At 36.4% G+C, this 27,006-nt stretch overlaps 2 protein-coding genes across 3 annotated transcripts; both read left to right on the top strand.

The window, feature by feature from the left end:
* On the top strand, positions 1-9,105 carry LOC139894669 (receptor-like protein kinase HERK 1). Of its 2 annotated transcripts, XM_071878072.1 has the most exons (4): positions 1-1,109; positions 1,202-1,255; positions 8,502-8,778; positions 8,980-9,105. In XM_071878072.1, coding segments are annotated over exons 1-4 (1,293 nt in total). In that variant the 5' UTR covers positions 1-149; the 3' UTR covers positions 8,982-9,105. The 2 variants fall into 2 exon arrangements, with proteins under 2 accessions (XP_071734173.1, XP_071734172.1); XM_071878071.1 differs by having other exon boundaries at positions 8,502-9,044.
* Positions 8,903-26,629, top strand: LOC139894668 (uncharacterized). Its single transcript, XM_071878070.1, has 7 exons — positions 8,903-9,509; positions 23,198-24,097; positions 24,221-24,370; positions 24,613-24,719; positions 24,834-25,206; positions 25,740-25,855; positions 25,979-26,629. The coding sequence occupies exons 1-7, from the start codon at positions 9,045-9,047 to the stop codon at positions 26,379-26,381; spliced, it is 2,514 nt and encodes an 837-aa protein (XP_071734171.1). The 5' UTR covers positions 8,903-9,044; the 3' UTR covers positions 26,382-26,629.
* The last annotated feature ends 377 nt before the right edge of the window (positions 26,630-27,006 follow it).

The raw sequence follows: 27,006 nt of genomic DNA, 5'->3' as shown, positions 1-27,006 counted from the left end.
ACAAACCTTTTGTTCAATGCTTTCTAATGCATTTGATCATCATCATAAATTTAGCTCATTACTAACCTACACCCGATAATTAATATCAATATCTTCAATTTAATTCCTGCAATTTCACCTTTATCCATTAATCTACTAACAGATCGAAGATGGATGAATACCTTGCTAGTATAACAATCCCGTATGAAGAGATAGCAGAAGCCACTAACAATTTTGCTGATGAAAATATCATCTCACAAAGAACAAGTGGTGTAAAGCTTTACAAAGGACAACTAATTTCTGAATCGGGACAGTTGATCAATATCGTGGCAGGAGTATATCCAGTTTTAAAAATTGCAATCAACGAGCTGAAAATTTCTTTCTGTGCTTATCTCAAAAACAGAGTCAACAACATTCACTCTGTTTTTAAGGTGTCTGAATATAGTGATGATGTAATACTTATAAGCAAGCATCTAACCAACGGAAGTCTCAACAAACATTTAAGTGACTCCCAAACACTCACATGGATGCAAAGACTGCATATATGTGTTGGTGTTGCACATGCTTTGAATGTCCTACATGTTGATGATGATGATGATTATGATTATGACGATGATGATCCTTATAGCTTTATACATGGTAATATTAAAAGCTCCAAAATTTTACTAGATGAACACTGGGAACCCAAGTTATCTGGCTTTGGTTATTCCATGACAGTTAAAAGGGGTGAAGCTCACCGACCTACTGAATATTGGGACAAATCGGGGTATAGGGATCCCGCATATAACGATACTAAATGTTTGAGCACTAAGTCAGATGTGTTCTCGTTTGGAGTTGTTCTGTTTGAAGTCTTGTTTGGGTTGGAAGCATCAACATATACCCCACCTAACCAGGATGAGGATCACTGGAATTTTGCTAAAGTGGCAAGACAACATTATGAAGAGAAAAGATTGGATTATATGATCGATCCAGATCTAAGAAAACAAATGAACCTACAATCGTTGACCGTCTTCTCAGAAACAGCACACTTTTGCTTAAAGGAGGTGCGATCACAACGTCCATATATAGATCAGGTGGTCAGAAAACTTGAAAAAGCTTTGCAACTTCAACAAAAACATGATCAAAATCAAGTAAGCCCAATATCACTCCCTTGTAATTTCTTAATTTGGTCATATATAACTAATTAATTAACCTACACGATGGTATTTTGCGATTTATATAGAAGGAACAATTTAAAGCTACAGAAGTTGAGAGCAGAATATCCAGGCACTTGAAGGTAACTATTCTACCATTTATACATTATATGCTGCACAAATATGTTTATATCAAATTATTAAGTTTATTAAAAAAAGAGGACGTTAAACTGTTCATCTGTTCAATAAGAACATGTATCAAAACTATAATAAATGTATAAATATATAAATATAAATGACAAATAGCCCACAAAAATACTCTTTCCGTTATGTATCAAATTAATTGTCAATTTACATATAAATAGATAATTTTTTTTTTTTGAAAAGCAAGATATATATATATATATATATATATATATATATATATATATATATATATATATATATATATATATATATATATAAAATAAAAGACGAAGACAACGGCCGTACAAGAAGGGACCGTGTCACAAAGGTTCACACACAAAAACTAGGATGCAAAGAACGCATCCGACATGACATGTACATACTAATCTAATCTAAATAGACATAAGGGTTTACAAGCCAAGTGAGCCAATCGATGTGTTTTCCTTTGATTCTTCCTGAGATCCATTCGTATGATTTTACTTAAATTTCGCTAATAAGTACCGAGGCGCCGAACGGATTATTTTGAAAAGTCTTCATGTTACGATTCTTCCATAAGTAATATACACAAACCCATTCCACCGCTTGCCAAATTTGTTTTCCAAGCGCGGATTTGGCAAGTGTGGAATTCCCATGAAGAGTCTCAGATACACAAGATGATGAGAAGGCACCAAAATTCCACCATTTATAGACTCGGTTCCAAACATCTAAAGCAAAACTACAATTGACGAGAATATGATCAACCGATTCGAGATCTCCATCACAAACGGGGCATCGGATACTATGGAGATCGATGCCCCTTTTGTCAAGTTCCACTCGAACCGGAATTCTCATTTTCAATGATCTCCACACAAAAATCTCAATTTTTTTTTGGCACCAGGTTGTTTTTCAAAGTTTTATCTGAAGAATGATTGGTACCTCGAAGGATTACCGTATCAAGGAGAGATGATAACCTCTTGACCGAAAATTCTCCATTACTTGCGAGTGACCACTTCCATGTTTCACGAGCACTAAAGTCTAGCTGTATGGATCGAATGAGATTTTCTATTTCTAACAGCTCATCATGCGTTCTTCCAGATGGGTCACGGGCCCAAGCCCATTTAAAGTGGGTGTGCTGGAAACGTTCAGAAGGTATACGAGCTGTAACAGAAGGCATCACTTCTGAATTTTGGACCGAGGCTTCTGCAGATTGAACCACCACTCGAAACTGACCTAAAAATGATCCTGGATGGGCTGTTGCTGTCGTGGAAACTGACTGAGATGGGGACCCAGAGCATGGAACAGAAGCTGGGCCGAAAACTGTAGCAGAAACAGCAACACGATTGAAAACCGAAGCACTTTTATTTGTTTCAAACATGTATAATCTAGGAAATAAGATCCTGAAACACTCTGAACCGCACCAGATGTCATCCCAGAATGAGGTAGATTTCCCGTCTCCGATTGATTTCTTAAAGGAATTCTTGAAAGGAACTTGAAGATCTTCGATGATATTACCTGCAAAGATTATATTATTCCAAATACCCGAGTTTGGGTGATGAGCAAGCCCATCCCCCGCCCTCAAGCCACAGTCAATTCCATAAATGCTTCTAATGATTTTGGTCCACAAACAATTGGTTTCGGTTTTAAACCTCCACCACCACTTACCCAAAAGAGCAAGATTTTTTGCTTTTAAGGACCCAATATTTAAGCCCCCTCCCCGTAAGAAAGACAAGTGTTCGCCCATTTGACCCAAGTAATTTTAGAACCCGAAAGATCCCCGCCCCAAAAGAACGTACGTCTCACACTCTCAAGCAATTTAAGCACACAAGGCGGGGCACGAAAGAGCGCGAAATAATACAATGGGAGACTATTGAGAACCGACTTTAGAAGAACTAATCGACCACCAAAAGACAACGTCCTCATTTTCCAATCCGATAGTCTTTTCTTAAACTTTTCGATAACCGGAGACCAATCATTGATTTTTTTTTTCATCTTTGCACCGATAGGGAGACCAAGGTAGATGAATGGGAATTTACCGGCCTGGCATCCCATACGACTAGCTAGATCCTCAATGCCCACCGAATCAATACCAACACCATACAAACAACTTTTATGAAAATTAACCTTTAGGCCCGATGCTAGCTCAAAACATTTTAAAATGTTGATAGGATTACGTGCATTCGACTTCGACCATTCACCAAAGAACATGGTGTCATCCGCATATTGCAAATGAGATATCAACACATTATCCCTCCCTATTTGAACTCCTTTAAAAAGTTCTCGATCAACCGCGACTTTAGTTAGAATGTTAAGACCTTCCGCGGCAAGAATGAAAAGAAACAGGGACAAGGGATATCCTTGCCTAACGCCTCTACCCATAGAGAACTCCCGGATTGGGGAACCATTGATAAGAATAGAGATGGTGGCCGACTTTAGGCAAGCGAGGATCCACTTACACCATTTACTACCAAAACCCATACTCGTCATGACTTCTAATAGAAAATCACAATTTAAACTATCAAACGCTTTCTCGAAGTCAACTTTAAAAATGAAACTTTTTTTCTTGTGGTTCCTCAAAAAATCAATCGATTCGTTTGCAATAAGAACCCCGTCCAAAATGTATCTCTCTTTTAAGAACGCACTTTGTTCCGAGCCTATGAGACTGGGAATGACCTTTCTTAATCTATTGGATAACATTTTCGCCACGATCTTATAGACGCTCCCGATGAGGCTAATGGGATGATAGTCACTAAGGTTGATGGGATCTTTCTTTTTAGGGATTAAGGTAACAAACGAGGCGTTGCAACCTTTTGAGAATTCACCTTTCTCCCAAAACCATGTGATAGCACTGATAACATCAACCTTAATAATGTCCCAAAATTTCTTATAAAATCTCAAGTTAAAACCATCCGGTCCCGGTGCCTTTGAACTACCACAATCATGTATGGCTTCAACAATCTCCGCTTCACTAAAGGGGACTTCTAACTGGTTAGCTTCATCACTTGACAATGTAGGATATACAAGATCTACCAGGCTCGGTCTACTACCCGTATGCTCCTCAAAACGGCTCTTAAAGTGATTAAAAGCCGCCTCTTTGATGTCACTTGGTTTTTCACACCAAATGCCATTAATGGAGAGGCCTCGAATATTGTTCTTGTTGTATCCCCTTTTGGTAACTGAATGGAAGTAACTAGTGTTTTCATCACCTTCAAGAATCAACGTACACGGGCTTTTTGTTTTAGCATACTGACTTTGATTTTTTCCCTTTGAAACCATTCTTTTCTAGCCTCCAACCATTGCTTCCTTTCGTCATCCGTGATCAGCCCCTTCTCGGCTTCAAGTTCAAGCGAATTTACGATTGATTTAAAAAATTCGATTTCACCCTCTAGATTACCAAATTTTTGGGTACTTGCAGATTTTAAGGCGAGTTTGGTATTATTCAGCTTGTTTCTTAACCGGCAGTCCATCCGCAACCCCCCCCCCCCAGTCCTCATCCCAAACCTTTTTGATAACCTGATCAATATCTTCAATATCAAGCCAATCATCGAAGATTTTTATAGGTTTCGGGCCAAAGTTCCTGTCATCATCTTCGAGTATAATAGGGCAGTGATCCGATTTATCCCGAGCCAAAGCAACCACCGATAAACATCTAAAAAGATTCTGAAAAGTCTCGCTTACAAGGTACCGGTCTTGCTTGTTGAATTTGAGTCCATCATCACTTACCCTGGTGAATAATCGGCCCCCCATAGGTATATCAATTAGCTTCGCATTATCGATGAATTCATTGAATAACTTTGCTCTGTTAGCAATAAATTGAGAATTGAAACGTTCATCCTCAGACCTAACTTCATTAAAGTCACCGCACACAATCCACGCTCCATTTATATCAGTGAGAACTAACTTGAGTAGTTGATCCCAAAATCTTTGTTTGTTGGGATCATCATGGGGGCCATAAACGTTGATAATACAAAATTCCACCCCGGTACTCTTCCAAATACCTCGAATACCAATGAAAAAATCAAACACGAATGAGTTAGTAACATCAAAGCAACTTGTATCCCAAACGATTAATTGACCCCCGGATTTACCGACCATCTCTTTCTGAAGAAAATTAATGTCATGGTTTCCCCATAAGCCCCGAACCCACTGTGAGTCAACCCTATGAAATTTTGTTTCTTGTAAAATAAGGAAATTTAACTTTTTGGATCGACACAGACCCTTCAACCAACCAACTTTGCTTTCTTTACCCACCCCAAAACTCCTGATATTGAGTGATAAAAACTTCATAATGACAGAAAAGTTAAACGAAAAAAGGAGACAGACCAGATGGACTTACTGGGTGGATTTCTCCACTCACCTTAACCCTAATTGATCTCCAAATTCTTTCAAACCATGATTCGAGACAGAGAAGGATGAATTACACGAAGAAGAAACTTGCCTATTATTAGTCGAGGTAGTACGAGATGTGGTAGGTTTGTTGGCACAGGAGGTACACGTCGATCTGATAGGACCCTTGCTCGATTGATCTTTCGTAGTTACACTTTTCACATTCAAGAACCTTGAGGATGTGTTCCATTTATGAAGCGTGGAGAAACAACAATCCTTTTTAATCGGCTCTTTATTTTTCTTGGAAATTGATTTGCGAACAGAGGGGTTTGGCTTCCTGGCATTGACGACATCACCTGACTTAGATGGGATAACATTGGGTTCGTATTCCTCCTTATTGTAGTTAGAGTCCAAATCCCCAATATTTATGGCCTGCACATCATCGTTGACAGCCTCTTTTGGATCAGGTTGCACGGGCCCAACATGCTCCAGAACAGGCCCAGCCGAGTCAGTGGGCTTACGTGTTGGTATTGGGACAGGAGAGCCTGCCTCGCCAAGCTTTAACTCACCCACTCTAATCGGGCTGAAACAATCATCATGACATTGGGCTGGCCCAACACCATGATCTTGGGCTAAATCCAAATTATCTTCCTTACTGCAGTTATTATTCGATAGAGTATCCCTAACCCTAGAGGGACGATTCTCATTGGAAGCTGGATTTTGAACAGACTCACCATCGAGATGACTTTTTGGGGAACCAGCCATATTACACTTTTTCACCCACGCGTTATCTTGGATACACCCGCCATCATTACTTTTGCCTAGGGACCTGTCAACACATTTATTGCAACTTGACTCTTCATCTTCAGCAACTTCAACGCTGATAGGAGTTTTCCGGTTAGGAGATTTCCGGTCAGAAGCTACCGGAGTCACCTTAATATTTTCGTTACCACCGTTTTGATGCACATCGCCAGGACAAATTGATTCATCATCAGACGAATCAAAGGTGTCGTCTACAAATTCGTCGTCTGAAAGATGATTATCTTCTACTCTAATATTGTCGCCACGATCTTTAGTATCGACCCACTTGTTAGTAGCTAATTCTGGTTCAAGTTGTATTGATCGATCCCTGTTCTCGGATACGGTAGCATGGAGATACACTAGATTATCAATAATCAGCTTAGCCGAACCATAAACAAAAGCCAAGTCCGTGTTGTGAATCAACACATGCCCAATAACTAGGTTTTGGTTTTGGTCTGTGATCGAGCAGTTTTCCATTTGGATAACCGTTCCCCATTTACCTGTAATTTCCCTAAACACATCTTCGTTCCAACAAGTGACTGGCACCCCCCTAATATCAAGCCAGACATATCTTCCAATACTATTCCAATAGTTAAGTCGTAACCGTTCCACTTTATTCCACCATTTTTTGATGGCATGTCCCTCCGTATCAATGATGTTGTCCACCAATCCTTTCGAGCAACAATGGATCAAAAGGTCCAAACCTCCCAAATACTTGATGGTGAAGTCTTCCAAACCCACCGCCTTACATAGTGGTTCGAATTGGTTAAGAAGATCAATGTTCTTGAGTTGGACAACAATACTTCTGTCCAAGAAAGAACCATCAATACAATCTACTTTCCTAATGTTGACCACCCTTTCATCTAACTCTTCTTCCACTTGTCGATGTGCACTTTTTTTCCTATTATTGTCCAGTTTCACTCTCGCATCTTCTTTGTTGTTGTTGATTTTGTATCTTAGGTCATTGCTAGGTGAACCGATGACCTCATTGAACCTTCTACCATTCGTGAAAGCATTAGAGCGAATAGATTTATTTCCCAGTCTATCTTCACCTCCCTGTTGATAGGGCTTGCTGGAGTCCTTTCTATCATAAGCTCTAAATACCCTAATCGGGTTTCCGTCGAATCTGATGGTTTCAAGTGAGGTAAGAAGTCTGCTTGTGTTAGTCACGTCACCAAACCTCACGAAAGCAAACCTTTTACCATTCTTGAGTCGCTTGTTGACCATGTAGATATCCTTTAAATTTCCATGGTGTTTGAAAACTCTCCACAAATCCTCCATATTCCAACAATCGGGATAATTGAAGAACATGAATGAAGTCCATTGATTCTTGATTAGTCTTGGAAAGTCGTTGTTGTATAGTCTCCCATTGAATCTTTCTTGCTTGAAATCGTTACCCGCCTTGTAGCTTGCATGCCTTGCACTCTCTCTCCTCACACTCTCTCACACACACCCCATTTTCATATAAATAGATAATTACAATAAAATTCTCTATACACTTAATTTATACTTATAACATAAAAATATAGGTAAAAAATAAATAGTAAAACTTTAAAGTATACAGAGTAATATAAAGTAAAGATAATCAATAATACTTTCATTTCACTCAAATTGAATTACACTGACGGTTATTACAAGAATATATACATTATTTCGCAACCAAACTAACTTCTAACAAACTACTAACCATAGTTAGTTAAGTTATAGAAAAGCCCCTCCTAGATCATCTATTTACACTGCAGTCCCTTAACTTTGTTAACTTTGGCATTCACTTGAGTTGATTGCTATAACAAAAGATCTCTTGTTTAGATTAGCTAGGTAAAAATTAAATTATCATATTGGTTTTGGAGTTTCTTAATGTCAGCGACGGAGCTTATGTAGGGCGGGGGTGCCATGGTCCCCCCAAAAAAATATGTCCTTAATAGCAAATTATATAGTTTTAGGGACTAGACATGGTAAATTTAAGTATTGGCTCCACCAACCTCGCTAGCATACTGCATACGATTTTGATTAAATTATTATGGCCCCCTCATTGTTGATGTTCAAGCTCCGTCGCTGCTTAATGTACATGTCTTCATAAACTGCATGGGTTTGTTGCAGGGAAAAAACATGGATCACTTGAAAATTCAATTGAGTGATATAGAGTTGGCCACCCAAATTTTTTCCGAGGTATGTAAAATTGGGTCAGGTGGATACGGTGCCGTATACAAAGCAGAGCTATATCATTTTGATGGAACAAGTTCATCCACAATCGAAGCTAAGATTGAAGATGAATTTCCTAAGAAACGTAGCACTGTAGCTATTAAACGCATCTTTCAGAGAGAAGACATGCAAGGTGAACAAGGGTTCTTAAGAGAAATTGAACTGCTTAGTAAGTGTAAGCATCCAAACATAGTCTCTCTTCTTGGTTATTGTGACAAAGATACTGAAATGATCCTCATTTATGAATTTGCTTCTAATGGAAGCCTTGAAAGTTATTTGGGAAACCCTAATAACCTGACAAATCTTAGTTGGGCTCAACGTATTCAAATAAGTATTGATATTGCACATGGATTGAGTTACTTACATACAAATGCAGAGGAAAAAGAAATCATAATACATCGTGATATGAAGAGTGCAAATGTTCTCTTGGATGGGAATTGAATGGCAAAGATTGCAGACTTTGGGCTCTCCAAGTTACGTGATGCAAATCAACAAGGTAGCACTGTCGTCACCGATCATGTTGCCGGGACAAGTTTGTACTTGGATCCAGAATATAACAAAACCGGTAAGCTGAAAAAAGCATCAGATATCTACTCTTTTGGTGTAGTCCTTTTTGAATTGCTATGTGGGAGATTGGCATATGATTCAATTTACTATGCCAACAATCGGACTGGGCTTCCATCAGTAATAGTAGGTCAATCCTTCGATATGGAAAGACTAAAGAAAATGGTGGATCCTAAAATAATGGAAGCTGATGCAAACATTTTAAAGATAACTGGTGGCGTCAATCAAGATTCTCTAGAAACGTTTATAACAATAGCGTACAAGTGTTTGGCAGAAACTCAAGCTCAGCGTCCACTAATGGAATTCGTTATAAAAGAACTTGAGAAATCACTCGAATATCAGGTAAGTTAACTATTATCAATATTAAAATTTAAATTTTATTTGTCTCCTCATATCAATAATCGCTAATCACTAGTAACTAGCTAGTATATCCAATGACGCAAATTAAGCATTTTATTTATGTGGTTGGAATCGTTATCGCATATAGAATGTAGTCATCATTTTTAACACATATATACATCACTATCATTTACCATTAAAATAATTATAATATAGAACCATAAATAATAAATAAATATAATAATACAAATAAATAATAATAAATAATAGGGATTATATACCAGGAGTCTACCCAAGTTTATCTTTGTATTTCTAGGCCACCTATCTTTAAAAATGGTTTTATAGGTCACCCAAGTTTATTTTTTCATGTTTATAGGTCACACGTATTTGAAAGCGATTATGCAGGTCATTCAAATTCGTATATTGTTGCGTACGTACCAAATATGGATAAAAGCTCATCAGAAAAATATAGAAAGTAACACAATTAACAAAGTTTTTCTTAGTTAACATTATTTATATTATTTATATGACGGTGAGTCGTTACCAAATACACAAGTATCCGTGTTTTTAATATTTTTCCAAAGAGTTTTTGATCGAATTTAGTATATATGTAACAACATACGAATTTGGATGACCTGCATAATCACATTCAAATATGGGTGGCTTACAAACACGAAAAGATAAACTTGGTTGGCCTACAAAATCATTTTCAAATATGGGTGGCCTAGAAACACAAAACGATAAACTTTGGTGGGCCTCCCAATACATGATCCCTATAAAAGAAGATAAACTAGATATCAAATTGATTACATTAATTGCACCTTAACTCTTTTTTCCCCCACTTAACTCTATAACCTCTTATGCATATAAACTCATCAATCAATTATAGATTTTAAATCAAATGTTTAGATAAAAGGGGTTTTACTTATTTAGTAGTATATGTTTTATCATTATACTCCACTATGTGTTAATTTTAGTGGACTATAGCTTTCACATGGTGGGGCCCAGTATCAAAGGTACGGGTATCACTGAGCTACTAGCTCATTGAGAACTCGAGAGCTACTAGCCTAGCGGTATCAAGGAAACTCATCTACTTCGAAGTTATGAGTCCGAGTCCCATCGTGGACAAAAAAGGTGTGTGTGTGTGTGTGTGTGTGCTGTTAAAAAAATAGTACTATCATTTAACAACAAAACGAATGTTGGAGAAAATTAAACTAGAGATTAGGATTTAGCTATGATACCATGAAAGTTACGGAGTATTATGTTTCCGTTATGACTTTGTTCGATAATGTAAGTAGTGTATATATAGAATTAACTACAAAACCCGAAGCCCAATTGACTAGTGGGTTGAGCCTACTACTCCTATACACATATTAGTAGTTAATTACAACATCTTATTACTCAACCAATATGTTGTCCATGTCAAAATGTACAATGTCCAATAAGGAAACAAGCCAAACTACAAAGAAAGAAAGTGATATAATACATAACTACAATCATAATCAAAACATATATGATCTCAATATACTACCAAAATACAAAGGAATAGAACAAAACAGACTCACTCTCATGTCACAAATTCACATAAGTTCTGTCGGTTCTCTCCTTAAATTAGTTATGTCTAGATCCTATCACTATATATATATATATATATATATATATATATATATATATATATATATATATATGGTAAGGTTCAATACAGAACCAAAAAGCTACAGAACTAACTAATGTGCACGGATTTACACTTGTGCACATTAAAAAAGTTCTGTATTGAACTTTTGGCTATATATATATATATATATAATGTATAGCTGAAGATGATAGTGATATGGCCGAAACGGACGGTTTAGTTTATGCGGTGTCGTTAGGTCGCAAGGCGTCAGAACCGGCTTATCAAGAGAGAGCAATTGTTTTAAATTTATATTTAGCGGGGCCTAAATCGTACTACTCCTTATTATGAGTAAGGGAAGTATGACCTAGAGTCGTATTTTTGAGATATCAGTAGAATCGAACCTATAAGTAAAGCTTAAGATAATCCTAAAGTAAAGGAGTAGTGGTTGTTACCTAATTTTGGGTTTTCTAATTTATAAGATAAAATAAAGTAAATGCGATAAAATTTGTAATTTAGATAAGGTTAAAACAAGTGCATACTATGATTTCATCAGTTACGTTGCCGAGATTATGGAATGCTGGCTCATGAATAGGTAGTGACCTTTTAATCATTACACTAGTCCTAAATGCCCCTGTCATAAGACATGTCACTGGGTAATGCGTTAGGCTTGAAGATTCTGAATAGACAGCAACGTCCCTTACCCCCGACGCCCATGCAGTCTGACTATAGGCGTACACGTTCAGACGGCTCATCCAATTGAGTGACTCGGTTGGGTGTCGTCTTAACATTCCATAAAGGTCTAAACTTTCTTAAGCATAATAGAATACAGGGTTTGCCATATCCGAGAGACTTGAAGTGTTTTGATGCTTTCGTTAATGATTGGGTTTAAAAGAGAGTTAGACCTTAAAAGAGTTCAACCATAAAGAACACCATGGCCAAGTCGGGTTTGACTTCCATGAACACATTATGGTGCAGTGTACTAATCAACACTAACCGGGTTCCATGGCCTTACTTAGCAGTTCCTTAATTAACTAAGAATCCCTCAAGCGGTGTGCAATGCTCGAGACTGCGTTATGGTGCAGTGTACTAATCAACACTAACCGGGTTCCACGACCTTACTTAGCAGAGGTACAGCTTACAACAACCGTTGTGCTACAGCGTGCACGTACGAAGTTTATATGCTTGGTGACTACACTAGCATGGTCTAGGATCGACAATGTACTATGGGTCAAGTCAGATGTTTCACTACGAAAGAGTCCTCAGTCGAAATCCAAGGCTCGGTGGACTTACTACAACCGGTGTGCCTCAGTCAAACTTACGATGTATCCGATAGACTTCTCTTACCAAGGGGTGACACATATAGTGTACTCTGAATCGGGGTTAGCGACTTCCCAATAACAGAGCGGATAACTACGTTCTATTAGTTGGAAAAGCGATTGAGTTTAAAGCATAATCAGAAAACATCTCGACAGCATACACAAACCATAACATTATTCAGGCATTATAACTGACTACATCATAGCATACACTAAAGATAACTACTCGCTAATCATGGCCACAATATCACAAAGCATAATAATGAAAAACATTATATAAAGACAAAAGATAGAAGTACCAATAGATTAAACGAGTTCTGAATACAAAAGTGACAACTTCAAACTCCATACCGCTCCTAATACAATCTTCGGCGTTCTTCTCCGGGTACTAGGTTTCTCGCACGGAGTCGAAGACCTTGAAAGTATGACTAATATTGTAGAAAGAGAGAAAAAGAAGTGAATTGAAGTGTGTGTTAGAATGGATGACAAAGACCCTTTAAATAGAAGTGAAATTGGCCTGCAAACGGCTGGCTGGCCGTTTGGCAGGCCGTTTGCCTAGTGGCCCGTTTCTTATGCCCGTTTGCCTTGGCCGTGTGGCAAGCCATTTTCCATAGTGGCAGGCCGTTTGGCAAGCCGTTTGGCCTGCACTGGTTTGCTGAATTCACTGGATCGTAACTTGATTTCCTTGATCGTAGCTTGGTTTCTTGTCTTTCACCGTTTTTGCTATAGAATCTTCGTTTTAGCTCCGATTCTCTTGATTCTTTTTGCACTGTATTTGTAATCACTTCAACTTCAATTTTAACTGATAAAGCGGGTATTTTGGCGATAAAGCTTGGAACTTTGTTGTTCTTTGCGCCTCAATACCGAGGTGAAAACGTGACTTTTTAGCCGATATCAAATATCCCACACTTAGACTTTGCTTGTCCTCAAGAAAACTCCTCGTTTTTACTTTAAGAAATCTTTTCGGAGTTTCTTTTCTAATAGCCTAAGCGGTTTGCTTTTATTATAAGAGCGAAAAATAAGGTGAGTCATTCCATGTTAGGGTTGAAACTATATCTGAAAGAATGCGAGGAGGTTACATGACTTAGGCTGGCTTTCACGGGTCACTCATATCACACAAGTGTTTAGGGTTTCCTACAGATCTAAGAAATGAATTCACTCATAGCCAGTCATGTTGCACCCATTGTCATAGGCTTGATAAAGACTCAAATCCTTGCTACTAATGTGAAAACGGTAGTATCCATAGCTTCTAGGTCATTTGTCATTGATGGAAAGGAATTTTGGAGTGGTGGTGAAGTTGTTTTAAGGGGGTGAGAAAGGGTAATACAGTCTTTTAAAGACTTTTATTCGGGATTTCAGAAAACATAAGATAAATAGGAGTGCTGATACTTTTTGAGAAGCACTCTTGAACTTTTTCTCCTTTGGAGTGATAGGCGTTTGTGGTCGAGTTCTTCTTCGGCGTTTCTCTTTATAAGTTCTGCTCATTTTCTTATAACTTTGAAAATACATTGTTTTTTTTTTTGGGAGATTTTATCTCGAGAAACTTTCTGCCGGTAAACTTTTTCAAGACCTTTGCCGTGATACTTGAGAGGTTTATAACATCGGGTTTTCGGAAGAAATCTCATTTTCTGGATTTTTCGAGTGATAATAAAGATGATGTGGATGAATTGGTGTGGTAGAAGTGGTGGTGGTGTGGAAGGCTTATTTTGACAAATGGCTAGCTCTTCTGATTATACACGAATCACATTTCGTTACTTGGAAATGCAGATCTAGAGCAAGTTCTGATTCTGAGCACAGACATCGGCACTCTCAACGGAAAATAGCGAAGCATTAAAGATGAATGCTGGTCTTATTTGGGTGCCTCACCATAATCAATTTAGGTAGATAATGCCTAGTCATGCAATGCTCTATTAGAGATTCGGTTCATCCCAACAAGATTTCTACCTTACTTAAGCCTTATTTTTATTTACAAACGTTTTAGGTTTTCGAAAATACTTTTTCGGAAAGGTTTTCTCTTGTTAAAAATTTGAAATTTGGCTTAAGAGTTCGGAATCTTTGTAATGGGTTATTTTAATATAGCATAAAAAGATTATACCAACATCACACACTTCGACGAACATTGTCCCCAATGTTCCTAGTGCATCCCACACTTAGTGATAAGCTAGGATGTGGCATAATTGAAATTTGAGCTAGTAACGGGAAGAAAGGAGTACCCCTAGCGGATGAAGACATGTCTTTTCAACAATCTTGGAAGTTACGTCCTTTATTGATCGGCTCATTTGTCATCCTTTATTCTTCTACTCTACTTTATTGCACGGGTTACCTCCTGATAAGCGCTTTTGTTTAAGGTCGTTGGCTCGACCGTAATGATGCCTAAAAAGCAGACATTTCCCTCTGGTAGTTGTAATCGTGGTCTTCTCGAGGGAATGTGAGTCTTGGTGGATAAATCCTGAGAAAGTGTCGGACCAAAAGTGGTAGTAGATCCGGTATTTTTCTTGAAGATCTTCTGAAAAATAGGTAATGTGCGGTTTCGGCTCGTGACAAATCCTGAAGTCCGATGAGAATATGATCCATGGCTCTGCTGATTGACCCATGAATGTCAATCATCGAGGCAGTGCTGGTGGTGATTATCTCTCTGATAGGATGTTCATTTCGGAGGTCTTCAAATAATGTCAGAAATTGTATCTTCAGTATCTCAAAATCTTCTGACCGGTGTTCTCCACAGTAGGAGTAGGAATCTGTAGCCTTGCACAAATTTGTCAAGAGGCGAATCTGAAAAGAAGTGAAAAGCAGCCCTGACCCAAGCATTAATGTCACCGTCTTTGAGTATATCTCCCGACATCCAGCTTTGAATGTGAAACTAGGATCCGTGGATTCGTGGAAGATACGTGTTATCTGCTTCGTAACGTAGGTGGCAATGTTGACTCGGTCTGGTGCAAGGTGTGAGAATGGATTGTTGCGTCTCCCTTCTTGTGCTACTACGTCTTGCAACTCTTTGATAATCAGATCAGCGTGGTGATCAATTATTACGTAGATCACTAGCCTCTCTGGTGTGCTTTTGAAATTATCTCTTTCTAAAAGAGCGAAGAGGCTGTGAATATCTTCGATCATTTGCAAATCAGAGTGATAAGTTGAGCGTCCGGTGAAAAGATCCATATGCTTCCGGATGAGAGTCAGTAGTGCTCGTTGATTTGCTGAGAACGGAAGTGCAGATCCGGCTAAGGCGTTGTAAACCTTAGAGTAAATGATCTTATGATCTCTACAAAATCTTGTCTCGAGAATAGTGTGAACCACTGAATTGTGCTCTCGTTGCCTTTCTTCGTGGTAGATATGATCGTGAAGAGTATTGATAATGAAATGTCCCGTTCTTATTGATTAAAAACGTTCCATATTAATTGATTTCGTTGCGAGGTTTTGACCTCTATATGAGACGTTTTTCAAAGACTGCATTCATTTTAAAACAAACCATAACCTTTATTTCATCAATAAAGGTTTAAAAAGCTTTACGTAGATTATCAAATAATGATAATCTAAAATATCCTGTTTACACACGACCATTACATAATGGTTTACAATACAAATAAGTTACAACAAAATAAGTTTCTTGAATGCAGTTTTTACACAATATCATACAAGCATGGACTCCAAATCTCGTCCTTATTTAAGTATGCGACAGCGGAAGCTCTTAATAATCACGAAGTCCAATATTCGGATATATTGAGTCAAAATAATTTCTTAACCCATTGCGTAAAATAGCATTTGGGTTTCCCGCAATATATGCGTCAAAGTAAACACATCGTAACTTATGGATTTCCCAATGTGATATCCCCCATCTTTCGAATGAAAGCCTTTTATAAACCAAGGCATTCTTGGAACGTTCTTCGAATGTCTTACAAACTGATCTCGCCTTAAATAGTTGTGCCGAAGAATTCTGACCGACTCTAGACAAGATTTCATCAATCATGTCTCCGGGTAGGTCTCTTAAAATATTGGGTTGTCTATCCATTTTGTGTTTTTATACTGTAAAATAGACAAGAGTTAGATTCATAAAAAAATACTTATTAATACAAGCAATTTTTACATATATCATAAAGCATAAGCACACTATATTACATATATTACACCACACGAATACAACTATCTTATTCCGACTCGCTCGTTTCTTCTTCTTCGGTTTTGGTTCGTTTTGCCAAGTTTCTAGGGATATATGATGTTCCCCTAATACGATCCGTCGTTTTCCACATTGGTTTAGAAAAACCTGGTGGTTTAGAGGTTCCCGGGTCATTGTTACAACTTAAGGACTTCGGGGGTTGACGATACATATAAAGTTCATCGGAGTTGGAATTAGATTTCTCTATTTTTATGCCCTTTCCCTTATTATTTTCTTTTGCCTTTTTAAATTCAGTTGGGGTAATTTCTATAACATCATCGGAATTCTCGTCGGAATCCGATTCATCGGAGAATTGGTAATCCTCCCAATATTTTGCTTCCTTGGCGGAAACACCATTGACCATAATTAACCTTGGTCGGTTGGTTGAGGATTTTCTTTTACTTAACCGTTTTATTATTTCCCCCACCGGTTCTATTTCTTCATCCGGTTCCGATTCTTCTTCCGGTTCCGACTCTTCTTCCGGTTCCTCTTCGGGAACTTGTGAATCAGTCCACGAATCATTCCAATTTACATTTGACTCTTCATTATTATTAGGTGAGTCAATGGGACTTGTTCTAGAGGTAGACATCTATCACACAATATCAAACATGTTAAGAGATTAATATATCACATAATATATACATGTTAATAATATATAGTTTCCAACAAAAATGTTAAGCAATCATTTTTAAAGAAAACACGGTCGAAGTCCAGACTCACTAATGCATCCTAACAAACTCGATAAGACACACTAATGCAAATTTTCTGGTTCTCTAAGACCAACGCTCGGATACCAACTGAAATGTCCCGTTCTTATTGATTAAAAACGTTCCATATTAATTGATTTCGTTGCGAGGTTTTGACCTCTATATGAGACGTTTTTCAAAGACTGCATTCATTTTAAAACAAACCATAACCTTTATTTCATCAATAAAGTTTTAAAAAGCTTTACGTAGATTATCAAATAATGATAATCTAAAATATCCTGTTTACACACGACCATTACATAATGGTTTACAATACAAATATGTTACAACAAAATAAGTTTCTTGAATGCAGTTTTTACACAATATCATACAAGCATGGACTCCAAATCTCGTCCTTATTTAAGTATGCGACAGCGGAAGCTCTTAATAATCACCTGAGAATAAACATGCTTAAAACGTCAACAAAAATGTTGGTGAGTTATAGGTTTAACCTATATATATCAAATCATAATAATAGACCACAAGATTTCATATTTCAATACACATCCCATACATAGAGATAAAAATCATTCATATGGTGAACACCTGGTAACCGACATTAACAAGATGCATATATAAGAATATCCCCATCATTCCGGGACACCCTTCGGATATGATATAAATTTCGAAGTACTAAAGCATCCGGTACTTTGGATGGGGTTTGTTAGGCCCAATAGATCTATCTTTAGGATTCGCGTCAATTAGGGTGTCTGTTCCCTAATTCTTAGATTACCAGACTTAATAAAAAGGGGCATATTCGATTTCGGTAATTCAACCATAGAATGTAGTTTCACGTACTTGTGTCTATTTTGTAAATCATTTATAAAACCTGCATGTATTCTCATCCCAAAAATATTAGATTTTAAAAGTGGGAATATAACTCACTTTCACAGATTTTTACTTCGTCGGGAAGTAATACTTGGCCACTGGTTGATTCACGAACCTATAACAATATATACATATATATCAAAGTATGTTCAAAATATATTTACAATACTTTTAATACATTTTGATGTTTTAAGTTTATTAAGTCAGCTGTCCTCGTTAGTAACCTACAACTAGTTTCCACAGTTAGATGTACAGAAATAAATCGATAAATATTATCTTGAATCAATCCACGACCCAGTGTATACGTATCTCAGTATTGATCACAACTCAAACTATATATATTTTGGAATCAACCTCAACCCTGTATAGCTAACTCCAACATTCACATATAGAGTGTCTATGGTTGTTCCGAAATATATATAGATGTGTCGACATGATAGGTCGAAATATTGTATACGTGTCTATGGTATCTCAAGATTACATAATATACAATACAAGTTGATTAAGTTATGGTTGGAATAGATTTGTTACCAATTTTCACGTAGCTAAAATGAGAAAAATTATCCAATCTTGTTTTACCCATAACTTCTTCATTTTAAATCCGTTTTGAATGAATCAAATTGCTATGGTTTCATATTGAACTCTATTTTATGAATCTAAACAGAAAAAAGTATAGGTTTATAGTCGGAAAAATAAGTTACAAGTCGTTTTTGTAAAGGTAGTCATTTCAGTCGAAAGAACGACGTCTAGATGACCATTTTAGAAAACATACTTCCACTTTGAGTTTAACCATAATTTTTGGATATAGTTTCATGTTCATAATAAAAATCATTTTCCTAGAATAACAACTTTTAAATCAAATTTTATCATAGTTTTTAATTAACTAACCCAAAACAGCCCGCGGTGTTACTACGACGGCGTATATCCAGTTTTATGGTGTTTATCGTGTTTCCAGGTTTTAAATCATTAAGTTAGCATATCATATAGATATAGAACATGTGTTTAGTTGATTTTAAAAGTAAAGTTAGAAGGATTAACTTTTGTTTGCGAACAAGTTTAGAATTAACTAAACTATGTTCTAGTGATTACAAGTTTAAACCTTCGAATAAGATAGCTTTATATGTATGAATCGAATGATGTTATGAACATCATTACTACCTTAAGTTCCTTGGATAAACCTACTGGAAAAGAGAAAAATGGATCTAGCTTCAACGGATCCTTGGATGGCTCGAAGTTCTTGAAGCAGAATCATGACACGAAAACAAGTTCAAGTAAGATCATCACTTGAAATAAGATTGTTATAGTTATAGAAATTGAACCAAAGTTTGAATATGATTATTACCTTGTATTAGAATAATAACCTACTGTAAGAAACAAAGATTTCTTGAGGTTGGATGATCACCTTACAAGATTGAAAGTGAGCTAGCAAACTTGAAAGTATTCTTGATTTTATGTAACTAGAACTTGTAGAATTTATGAAGAATACTTAGAACTTGAAGATAGAACTTGAGAGAGATCAATTAGATGAAGAAAATTGAAGAATGAAAGTGTTTGTAGGTGTTTTTGGTCGTTGGTGTATGGATTAGATATAAAGGATATGTAATTTTGTATTCATGTAAATAAGTCATGAATGATTACTCATATTTTGTAATTTTATGAGATTTCATGCTAGTTGCCAAATGATGGTTCCCACATGTGTTAGGTGACTCACATGGGCTGCTAAGAGTTGATCATTGGAGTGTATATACCAATAGTACATACATCTAAAAGCTGTGTATTGTACGAGTACGAATACGGGTGCATACGAGTAGAATTGTTGATGAAACTGAACGAGGATGTAATTGTAAGCATTTTTGTTAAGTAGAAGTATTTTGATAAGTGTCTTGAAGTCTTTCAAAAGTGTATGAATACATATTAAAACACTACATGTATATACATTTTAACTGAGTCGTTAAGTCATCGTTAGTCGTTACATGTAAATGTTGTTTTGAAACCTTTAGGTTAACGATCTTGTTGAATGTTGTTAACCCATTGTTTATTATAACAAATGAGATGTTAAATTGTTATATTATCATGATATTATGATATATAATATATCTTAGTATGATATATATACAGTTAAATGTCGTTACAACGATAATCGTTACATATATGTCTCGTTTCGAAATCATTAAGTTAGTAGTCTTATTTTTAAATATGTATTTCATTGTTAATACACTTAATAATATATTTACTTATCATTTAACATAATTAACCAAGTGTATCAATATCTTAATATGATTCATATGTACCTAGTAAGACGTTGTTATAACGATAATCGTTATATATATCGTTTTCGAGTTTCTTAAATTAATAGTCTCATTTTTATGTATATAACTCATTGTTAAAATACCTAATGAGATACACACTTATAATAAAATCATGTTAACTATATATATAACCATATATATGTCATCGTATAGTTTGTACAAGTTTTAACGTTCGTGAATCACCAGTCAACTTGGGTGGTCAATTGTCTATATGAAACCTATTTCAATTAATCAAGTCTTAACAAGTTTGATTGCTTAACATGTTGGAAACATTTAATCATGTAAATATCAATCTCAATTAATATATATAAACATGGAAAAGTTCGGGTCACTACAGATAAAGTCTTGAATGCGCCCTTCTAAGATTTCAACATTATCGTCTTCTCTCTGTAGATAGAGGTTGTAACTGTAGTGACCCGAACTTTTCCATGTTTATATATATTAATTGAGATTGATATTTACATGATTAAATGTTTCCAACATGTTAAGCAATCAAACTTGTTAAGACTTGATTAATTGAAATATGTTTCATATAGACAATTGACCACCCAAGTTGACCGGTGATTCACGAACGTTAAAACTTGTAAAAACTATATGATGACATATATATGATGACATATTAGAGTGTTAAATTAACCCAGGGTTCCCTTGATCAAACAAACACAATAATCAATTGAGAGCAAACATGTAAACATGAACAAGCATGGATCTTTTAATCAAAACCAAATTAACATGGATAAAATCCTTGATAAATCAAATAAACATCCAAAACCTCGGTTATTAGTCTAGACAAACATTAAATAATTAGCCAACAATCATGGCTATTACCAAAATCACAATCAAAATAAAAGATGAATTCATTGTTTGAAACAAAGAGATAAACCTAATAGATGAGTGAATCTTGAGTGATGAATGAATCGAAGCACGTTCCCGTAATGATTGAAGCATTAGAATGATTTTGGGATTCCCCAAAAAACACCTTTTTTCGTCTAAAAGCTGCTGCAATTCGTCTGGGAATAAGATATGACCATTAGGGTAAAAATTCGTGCTTTAAATACCCAAATTCTGAAGCCGGCTGAAGATGGAGCGGCGCTCCAAATGTTGAGCGGCGCTCAATGTGCCAAAGACCTGATCTGTGGAACTTTTAAAACTCTCGACCTAATTTTCACGCCTAATGGAGCGGCGCTCCATGTTTCTGAGCGGCGCTCCAAGCCTCATTTGCTGAATCTGAAGCTGAAAACTCACTAATTCCAACCGAACTCGAACCGAACCAACATCTTTCACTCGTTTGCATAGAAAATCACTAAAACCATCACATAACTTCAAATTTCATCTTCTTGGTCTTATAACTCGAACTTTCATAACATTATCAAAATAAATGCCAAATCGTATCCGAAAGGACTAAAATGTGATCGATATCGCTAAGGAAAATGTGTATAAAATATGCGATATCAAACACGTTCGGTTATCCTAACGGTCGAATCCTTTATACGTCTAAACAAACAGTTCCTTAATTAACTAAGAATCACTCAAGCGGGGTGCAATGCTCGAGACCGCGTTATGGTGCAGTGTACTAATCAACATTAACCGGGTTCCATGGCCTTACTTAGCAGAGGTACAGCTTACAACAACCGTTGTGCTTCAGCATGCACGTACAAATTTTATATGCTTGGTGACTACACTAGCATAGTCTAGGATCGACAATGTACTAGGGGTCAAGTCAGATGTTTCACTACGAAAGAGTCCTCAGTCAGAATCCAAGGCTCGGTGGACTTACTACAACCGGTGTGCCTTAGTCAAACTTACGTTGTATCCGATAGACTTCTCTTACCAAGGAGTGACACAGATAGTGTACTCTGAATCAAGGTTCGCGACTTCCCAATAACAGAGCCGATAACTACGTTCTATTAGTTGGAAAATCGATTGAGTTTAAAGCATAATCGGAAAACATCTCAACAACATACACAAACCATAACATTATTCAGGCATTATAAGTGACTACATCATAGCATACACTAAAGATAACTACTCGCTAATCATGACAACAATATCACAAAGCATAATAATGGAAAACATTATATAAAGACAAAGGATAGAAGTACTAGTAGATTAAACGAGTTCCGAATACAAAAGTGACAACTTCAAACTCCAGACCGCTCCTAATACAATCTTCGGCGTTCTTCTCCGGGTATTAGGTTTCCCGAACGGAGTCGAAGACCTTGAACGTATGACTAATATTGTAGAAAGAGAGAGAAAGAATAATTTCAAGTGTGTGTTGGAATGGATGACAAAGACCCTTTAAATAGAAGTGAAATTGGCCTGCAAACGGCTGGCAGGCCGTTTGGCAGGCCGTTTGCCTGGTGGCCCGTTTCTTGTGCCCGTTTGCCTTGGCCGTGTGGCAAGCCGTTTTCCATAGTGGCAGGCCGTTTGGCAAGCCGTTTGGCCTGTCCTGGTTTGCTGAATTCACTGGGTCGTAACTCGATTTCCTTGATCGTAGCTTGGTTTCTTGTCTTTCACAGTTTTTGCTCTAGAATCTTCGTTTTAGCTCCGATTCTCTTGATTCTTTTTGCACCGTCTTTGTAATCACTTGATCTTCAATTTTAAGCGACAAAGCTGGTATTTTGGCGATAAAGCTTGGAACTCTGTTGTTCTTTGGGCCTCAATACCGGGGTGAAAACGTGACTTTTTAACCGATATCAAATAGTTTAACGAAAACATTATTTACAGAAAAGCAGTAAGGACAACTTCCAAATGTCCTTTAATGAGATAATATCAGCCACCAAAAACTTCAGTGAATACAATTGCCTTGGATCTGGAAGATGTTGGAAGTTATACGAAGGAAAAGCTTTTGGTGATGATGGATGCAGCACCATTTTGGTAAAGCGGTGGAATAACAAATACGATCCAAAGCATCATAATGAGTTTTTGACAGAGCTTGAAGTTTTTTTCAAGTATAAGCAAGAATCTATCATCGGTCTTGGAGGCTATTGTAACGAAATGGATGAAAAAATCATTGTTTATGAGCACGGATATAATAGAAGACTCAACAAGCATTTGGATGATGTCAATCTTACATGGACAAAACGCCTAAAGATAGGCATAGATGTTGCAAAAGGACTGGATTCTTTACATACAGGTTGTGCAAAGAAAAATCATGTGATGATACATAGAGACATAAAAAGTGCCAGTATTTTATTAAATAGTGATTTCAGGGCTAAAATTGCTAATTTGGAGCTGTGCATAAAATTTTGGGAATATGAGAAAGTTGAAAGTTACAAGGGAGATCATGCTTACAGCTCAGTGGGTTATAATGACCCACAAATTAATGGTTATTTAGATAAAGATTCAGATATATATTCATTAGGTGTTGTTCTAATAGAGATGATGTGCGGCAGATTGGCATTTGCTAAACGTCATAAGCAGTCTTTAGGTCCTTTGTCAAAACTTCACTATGTTGAAAAAGGAAACCTTGACGCTATGATTTTTGAAGGTATAAAAGAACAAATTATGTCAGAGTCACTTATCACTTTTCAAGCGATCGCCCTTCAATGCTTAAATTCTGATGGAAAGACTCGGCCATCAGCAAATGAGGTGGTGGTACAGCTTAATAAGGCACTCGAATTCCAAGTAAGTTTTCATTTATGTATTTATTATGTATATAACAAATAAAAAAAAACAAAATTCAGTTGATCAATCATATTGAATTGTAGTTATTCGATTAATCATCAACCATTAATCATACATATATAGGAGGATATTGAAATATGGGGACTCAAGCTGCCCAAAGATTATAAGGAAATAATAAAGATGTCAACAACCCCTGATATATACTCTACCAAAACGAGGAAGGAGCTTTATCAGATTTTCCACAAAGGAATTCTTCTTCAACAAGGCAAACTGGTAACTGATATATCTCATGCTCATATTATTAATCTCATTAAACCTTAATTATCCATAGAGTGTCATCCAACTGGTAGCCCACAAAATCGGGTCTGACTGTTTTGGTGTCATGTGAGATTTGATACAAAGATGTTCCCGCCCCATATTAAAACTAAAAGATGTAAAAACAATGTTTACATTTAAGTACTCTAAGCGATAATGAAGTTCCATTTGATATAATCTGTTTTCTCTTTTGTGCACAGTGGTTTTTTCTAAGCGATAATGAAGAAAGAAATGAAATCGTATCCGCAAGAATGTTTTCTTATAAAAATCATAAATTGCATAAGTGGAGATCTGTTCACAAGTCAAGGTTCCTCTCTCTCTTTTTTTCGACAACTTTCTCATAAAAAGTGTCGTTAGAACACCTTATCCTAACTAGCACATCGATCTCTAAAATGAGACTTTTAACGTTATTTACTTGCAGGTTTCAAAGAGTCGTGAAGATGTTCGATGTTTCACATCTAAATATTCAAATCAAAATAAAACCTCAATTCTTATCCCAGAATGTTATTTATGGAGCTTCTCTCGTATTCAAATATTATGATCCAAGAATAATTTCATTTCAACCAATGTATGTGAACCTTAAGTACAAAATGGGGGGCAAAACCTTGAATGCATATTTTGCAACATGGAGAAAGGATGAATGGATGATGATAGAACTTAGTCGTTTCTTATATGACGACAAATATACTGATTTTGAAGTTCAGTTGGACAGCTTTTCGCGATGTTATTGTTTGAGTGGTGCAATCATTATTGAAGGCATCGAGTTTCGAGCCATCAATGATGTGAGTTTTAAGGTACTAACCTCTTTCTTGTCTCTTGATTTTTTGTCGTAGTTACCGTGACATACATAGAAATTACTTTCCTCGATCCCAAATTTTGAGTTGTTTGTCTATTTATAATAAAATGAGTTAAAGTTCCTTTATACCGTTAATGTATTCAGGTAAGACAATATGATAGATAAAAAGTAAGGGGCAAAACAAAAAAGTAAATAATTACACATATTATTTAAATTGTCTGTTTTGTTGACAATTAGATTGGAACGGATGGGGCATATTGTTTAGGTCTCTTTTGATCATTAGACATCCATTACGACTTAAATAATCAAGATTGTATTATAATCTCTCTATACAACATATTTCGCTCTTTTGTTGGTTTGATTTTTTTGAATTTTTACATTATGAGTATGTCGGGTGGATGATAATAAGTAGATGAACAAATCTTTTAACACCTACTACGATGACTTAAGAATAAAATTATAATGTGTTTATGGAAGTAAAAAACGACTCCTTGTTGTACCACAATGATAAGTCAATCTTTAAATGTACAGTTGTTTGCACAAAGCGAAGCCAAATTGAAGAAATCGCACACGCTTCCAGCAAAGAAAGTTTTGTTGGATTCTGCTGATGTGAAGTGTTTCACATGGAAATCTCTTTCCGAATCCAGGTTAAATATGCTTTATTAAACAAACTGATGAGAAGGCGACATTTTTAATCTCATATTCTTAAAGTCAAAAGGTTGTCGTATAGAGGTTTATGCTCACTGTAACTTAATTATGATTATGTGTAGATTTACAGAGGTGGCTGAGCTTCTATCAAACCAAGTCTTTCGGATTAAATGCAAGTTTGAAAATCAAGCATTGTCGCCAAACACAACTTACACATGTTATCTCATTTTCACGCTTGCAGAAAAATGTCAGGGCCTGCAGTGTCCAGTGAGAATACGTGACGTACTCCTAGTGAAAAACAAGGAGACCAAGTTTGTGTATTTCAGAACCCCAACGTCAGTAAATTTACACGATATTACAAAGATTCCACAGCAGAGAGATGATGGACTGAGCGAAGTTATTGTGTGGGAATTCAACTCGAACAAGGTAAAAGGTGATCACATTCCTATGCATTTGAAACTGATATCTTATGAAGGAAATATGCGTGGTCTTAATGTATATGGAATCGAGTTTCGACCTGTATGAGCTATCGCCAGCAAACTCATATTTTATCATGTTCATAAGATTCAACATTAGTGATGAGAGCTATATATATGTAATCCTGCATCTCTTGTATATATGCTTATAGTTCACCAGAACCTTAAATTGCTGCCACACAAACAGTTCGCACGTGTGTAGAACAAGGGCGTTACATTTTATACTGTGAATTAGGATGGTATGCAGTAACCACAAATTATTATCAATAGTTATTTATATTTATAAGTATATTTCTAAAGGTGGAGCCCTAATATGATTAGTAAACTTCTAATTCGGATTTCGTGTGTCTAGAATAAGGGCATCGTCAATAGCACCTATCACCTATCACCTATGATCATAAAATGTCTTGATCTTCTGATTCCGTTTTTTAAAGCATTTTGACCTTCGATTCTTCCATGGCAGATGATTGTTTAAGTAACATGTCATCAACATACAACAATAAGATTATGTAAGAAGACTTGAATTTCTTCAAGTAGCAACAGTGATCCGCTTCACATATTAAGAAACCAATCTTCTTCATAAACTCGTCAAACTTCAAGTACCATTGCCGAGGTGCTTGCTTCAACCCATACAAACTTTTCTTTAGCTTACAAACCCACTTCTCTTTACCCTT

Source organism: Rutidosis leptorrhynchoides, chromosome 2 (genome assembly GCF_046630445.1).
Source record: "Rutidosis leptorrhynchoides isolate AG116_Rl617_1_P2 chromosome 2, CSIRO_AGI_Rlap_v1, whole genome shotgun sequence".
NCBI classification, from domain to species: domain Eukaryota; kingdom Viridiplantae; phylum Streptophyta; class Magnoliopsida; order Asterales; family Asteraceae; genus Rutidosis; species Rutidosis leptorrhynchoides.
This window is presented reverse-complemented; position numbering and strand designations above follow the sequence as displayed.

Coding starts and splice junctions, on each gene's coding strand:
- LOC139894669 (XM_071878071.1), top strand. CDS start 150: ATGGATGAATACCTTGCTAGTATAACAATCCCGTATGAAGAGATAGCA. Junction 1,110..1,201: donor AAAAACATGATCAAAATCAA/GTAAGCCCAATA, acceptor CGATTTATATAG/AAGGAACAATTTAAAGCTAC. Junction 1,256..8,501: donor GAATATCCAGGCACTTGAAG/GTAACTATTCTA, acceptor GGTTTGTTGCAG/GGAAAAAACATGGATCACTT.
- LOC139894668 (XM_071878070.1), top strand. CDS start 9,045: ATGGCAAAGATTGCAGACTTTGGGCTCTCCAAGTTACGTGATGCAAAT. Junction 9,510..23,197: donor AGAAATCACTCGAATATCAG/GTAAGTTAACTA, acceptor CATTATTTACAG/AAAAGCAGTAAGGACAACTT. Junction 24,098..24,220: donor ATAAGGCACTCGAATTCCAA/GTAAGTTTTCAT, acceptor ATACATATATAG/GAGGATATTGAAATATGGGG.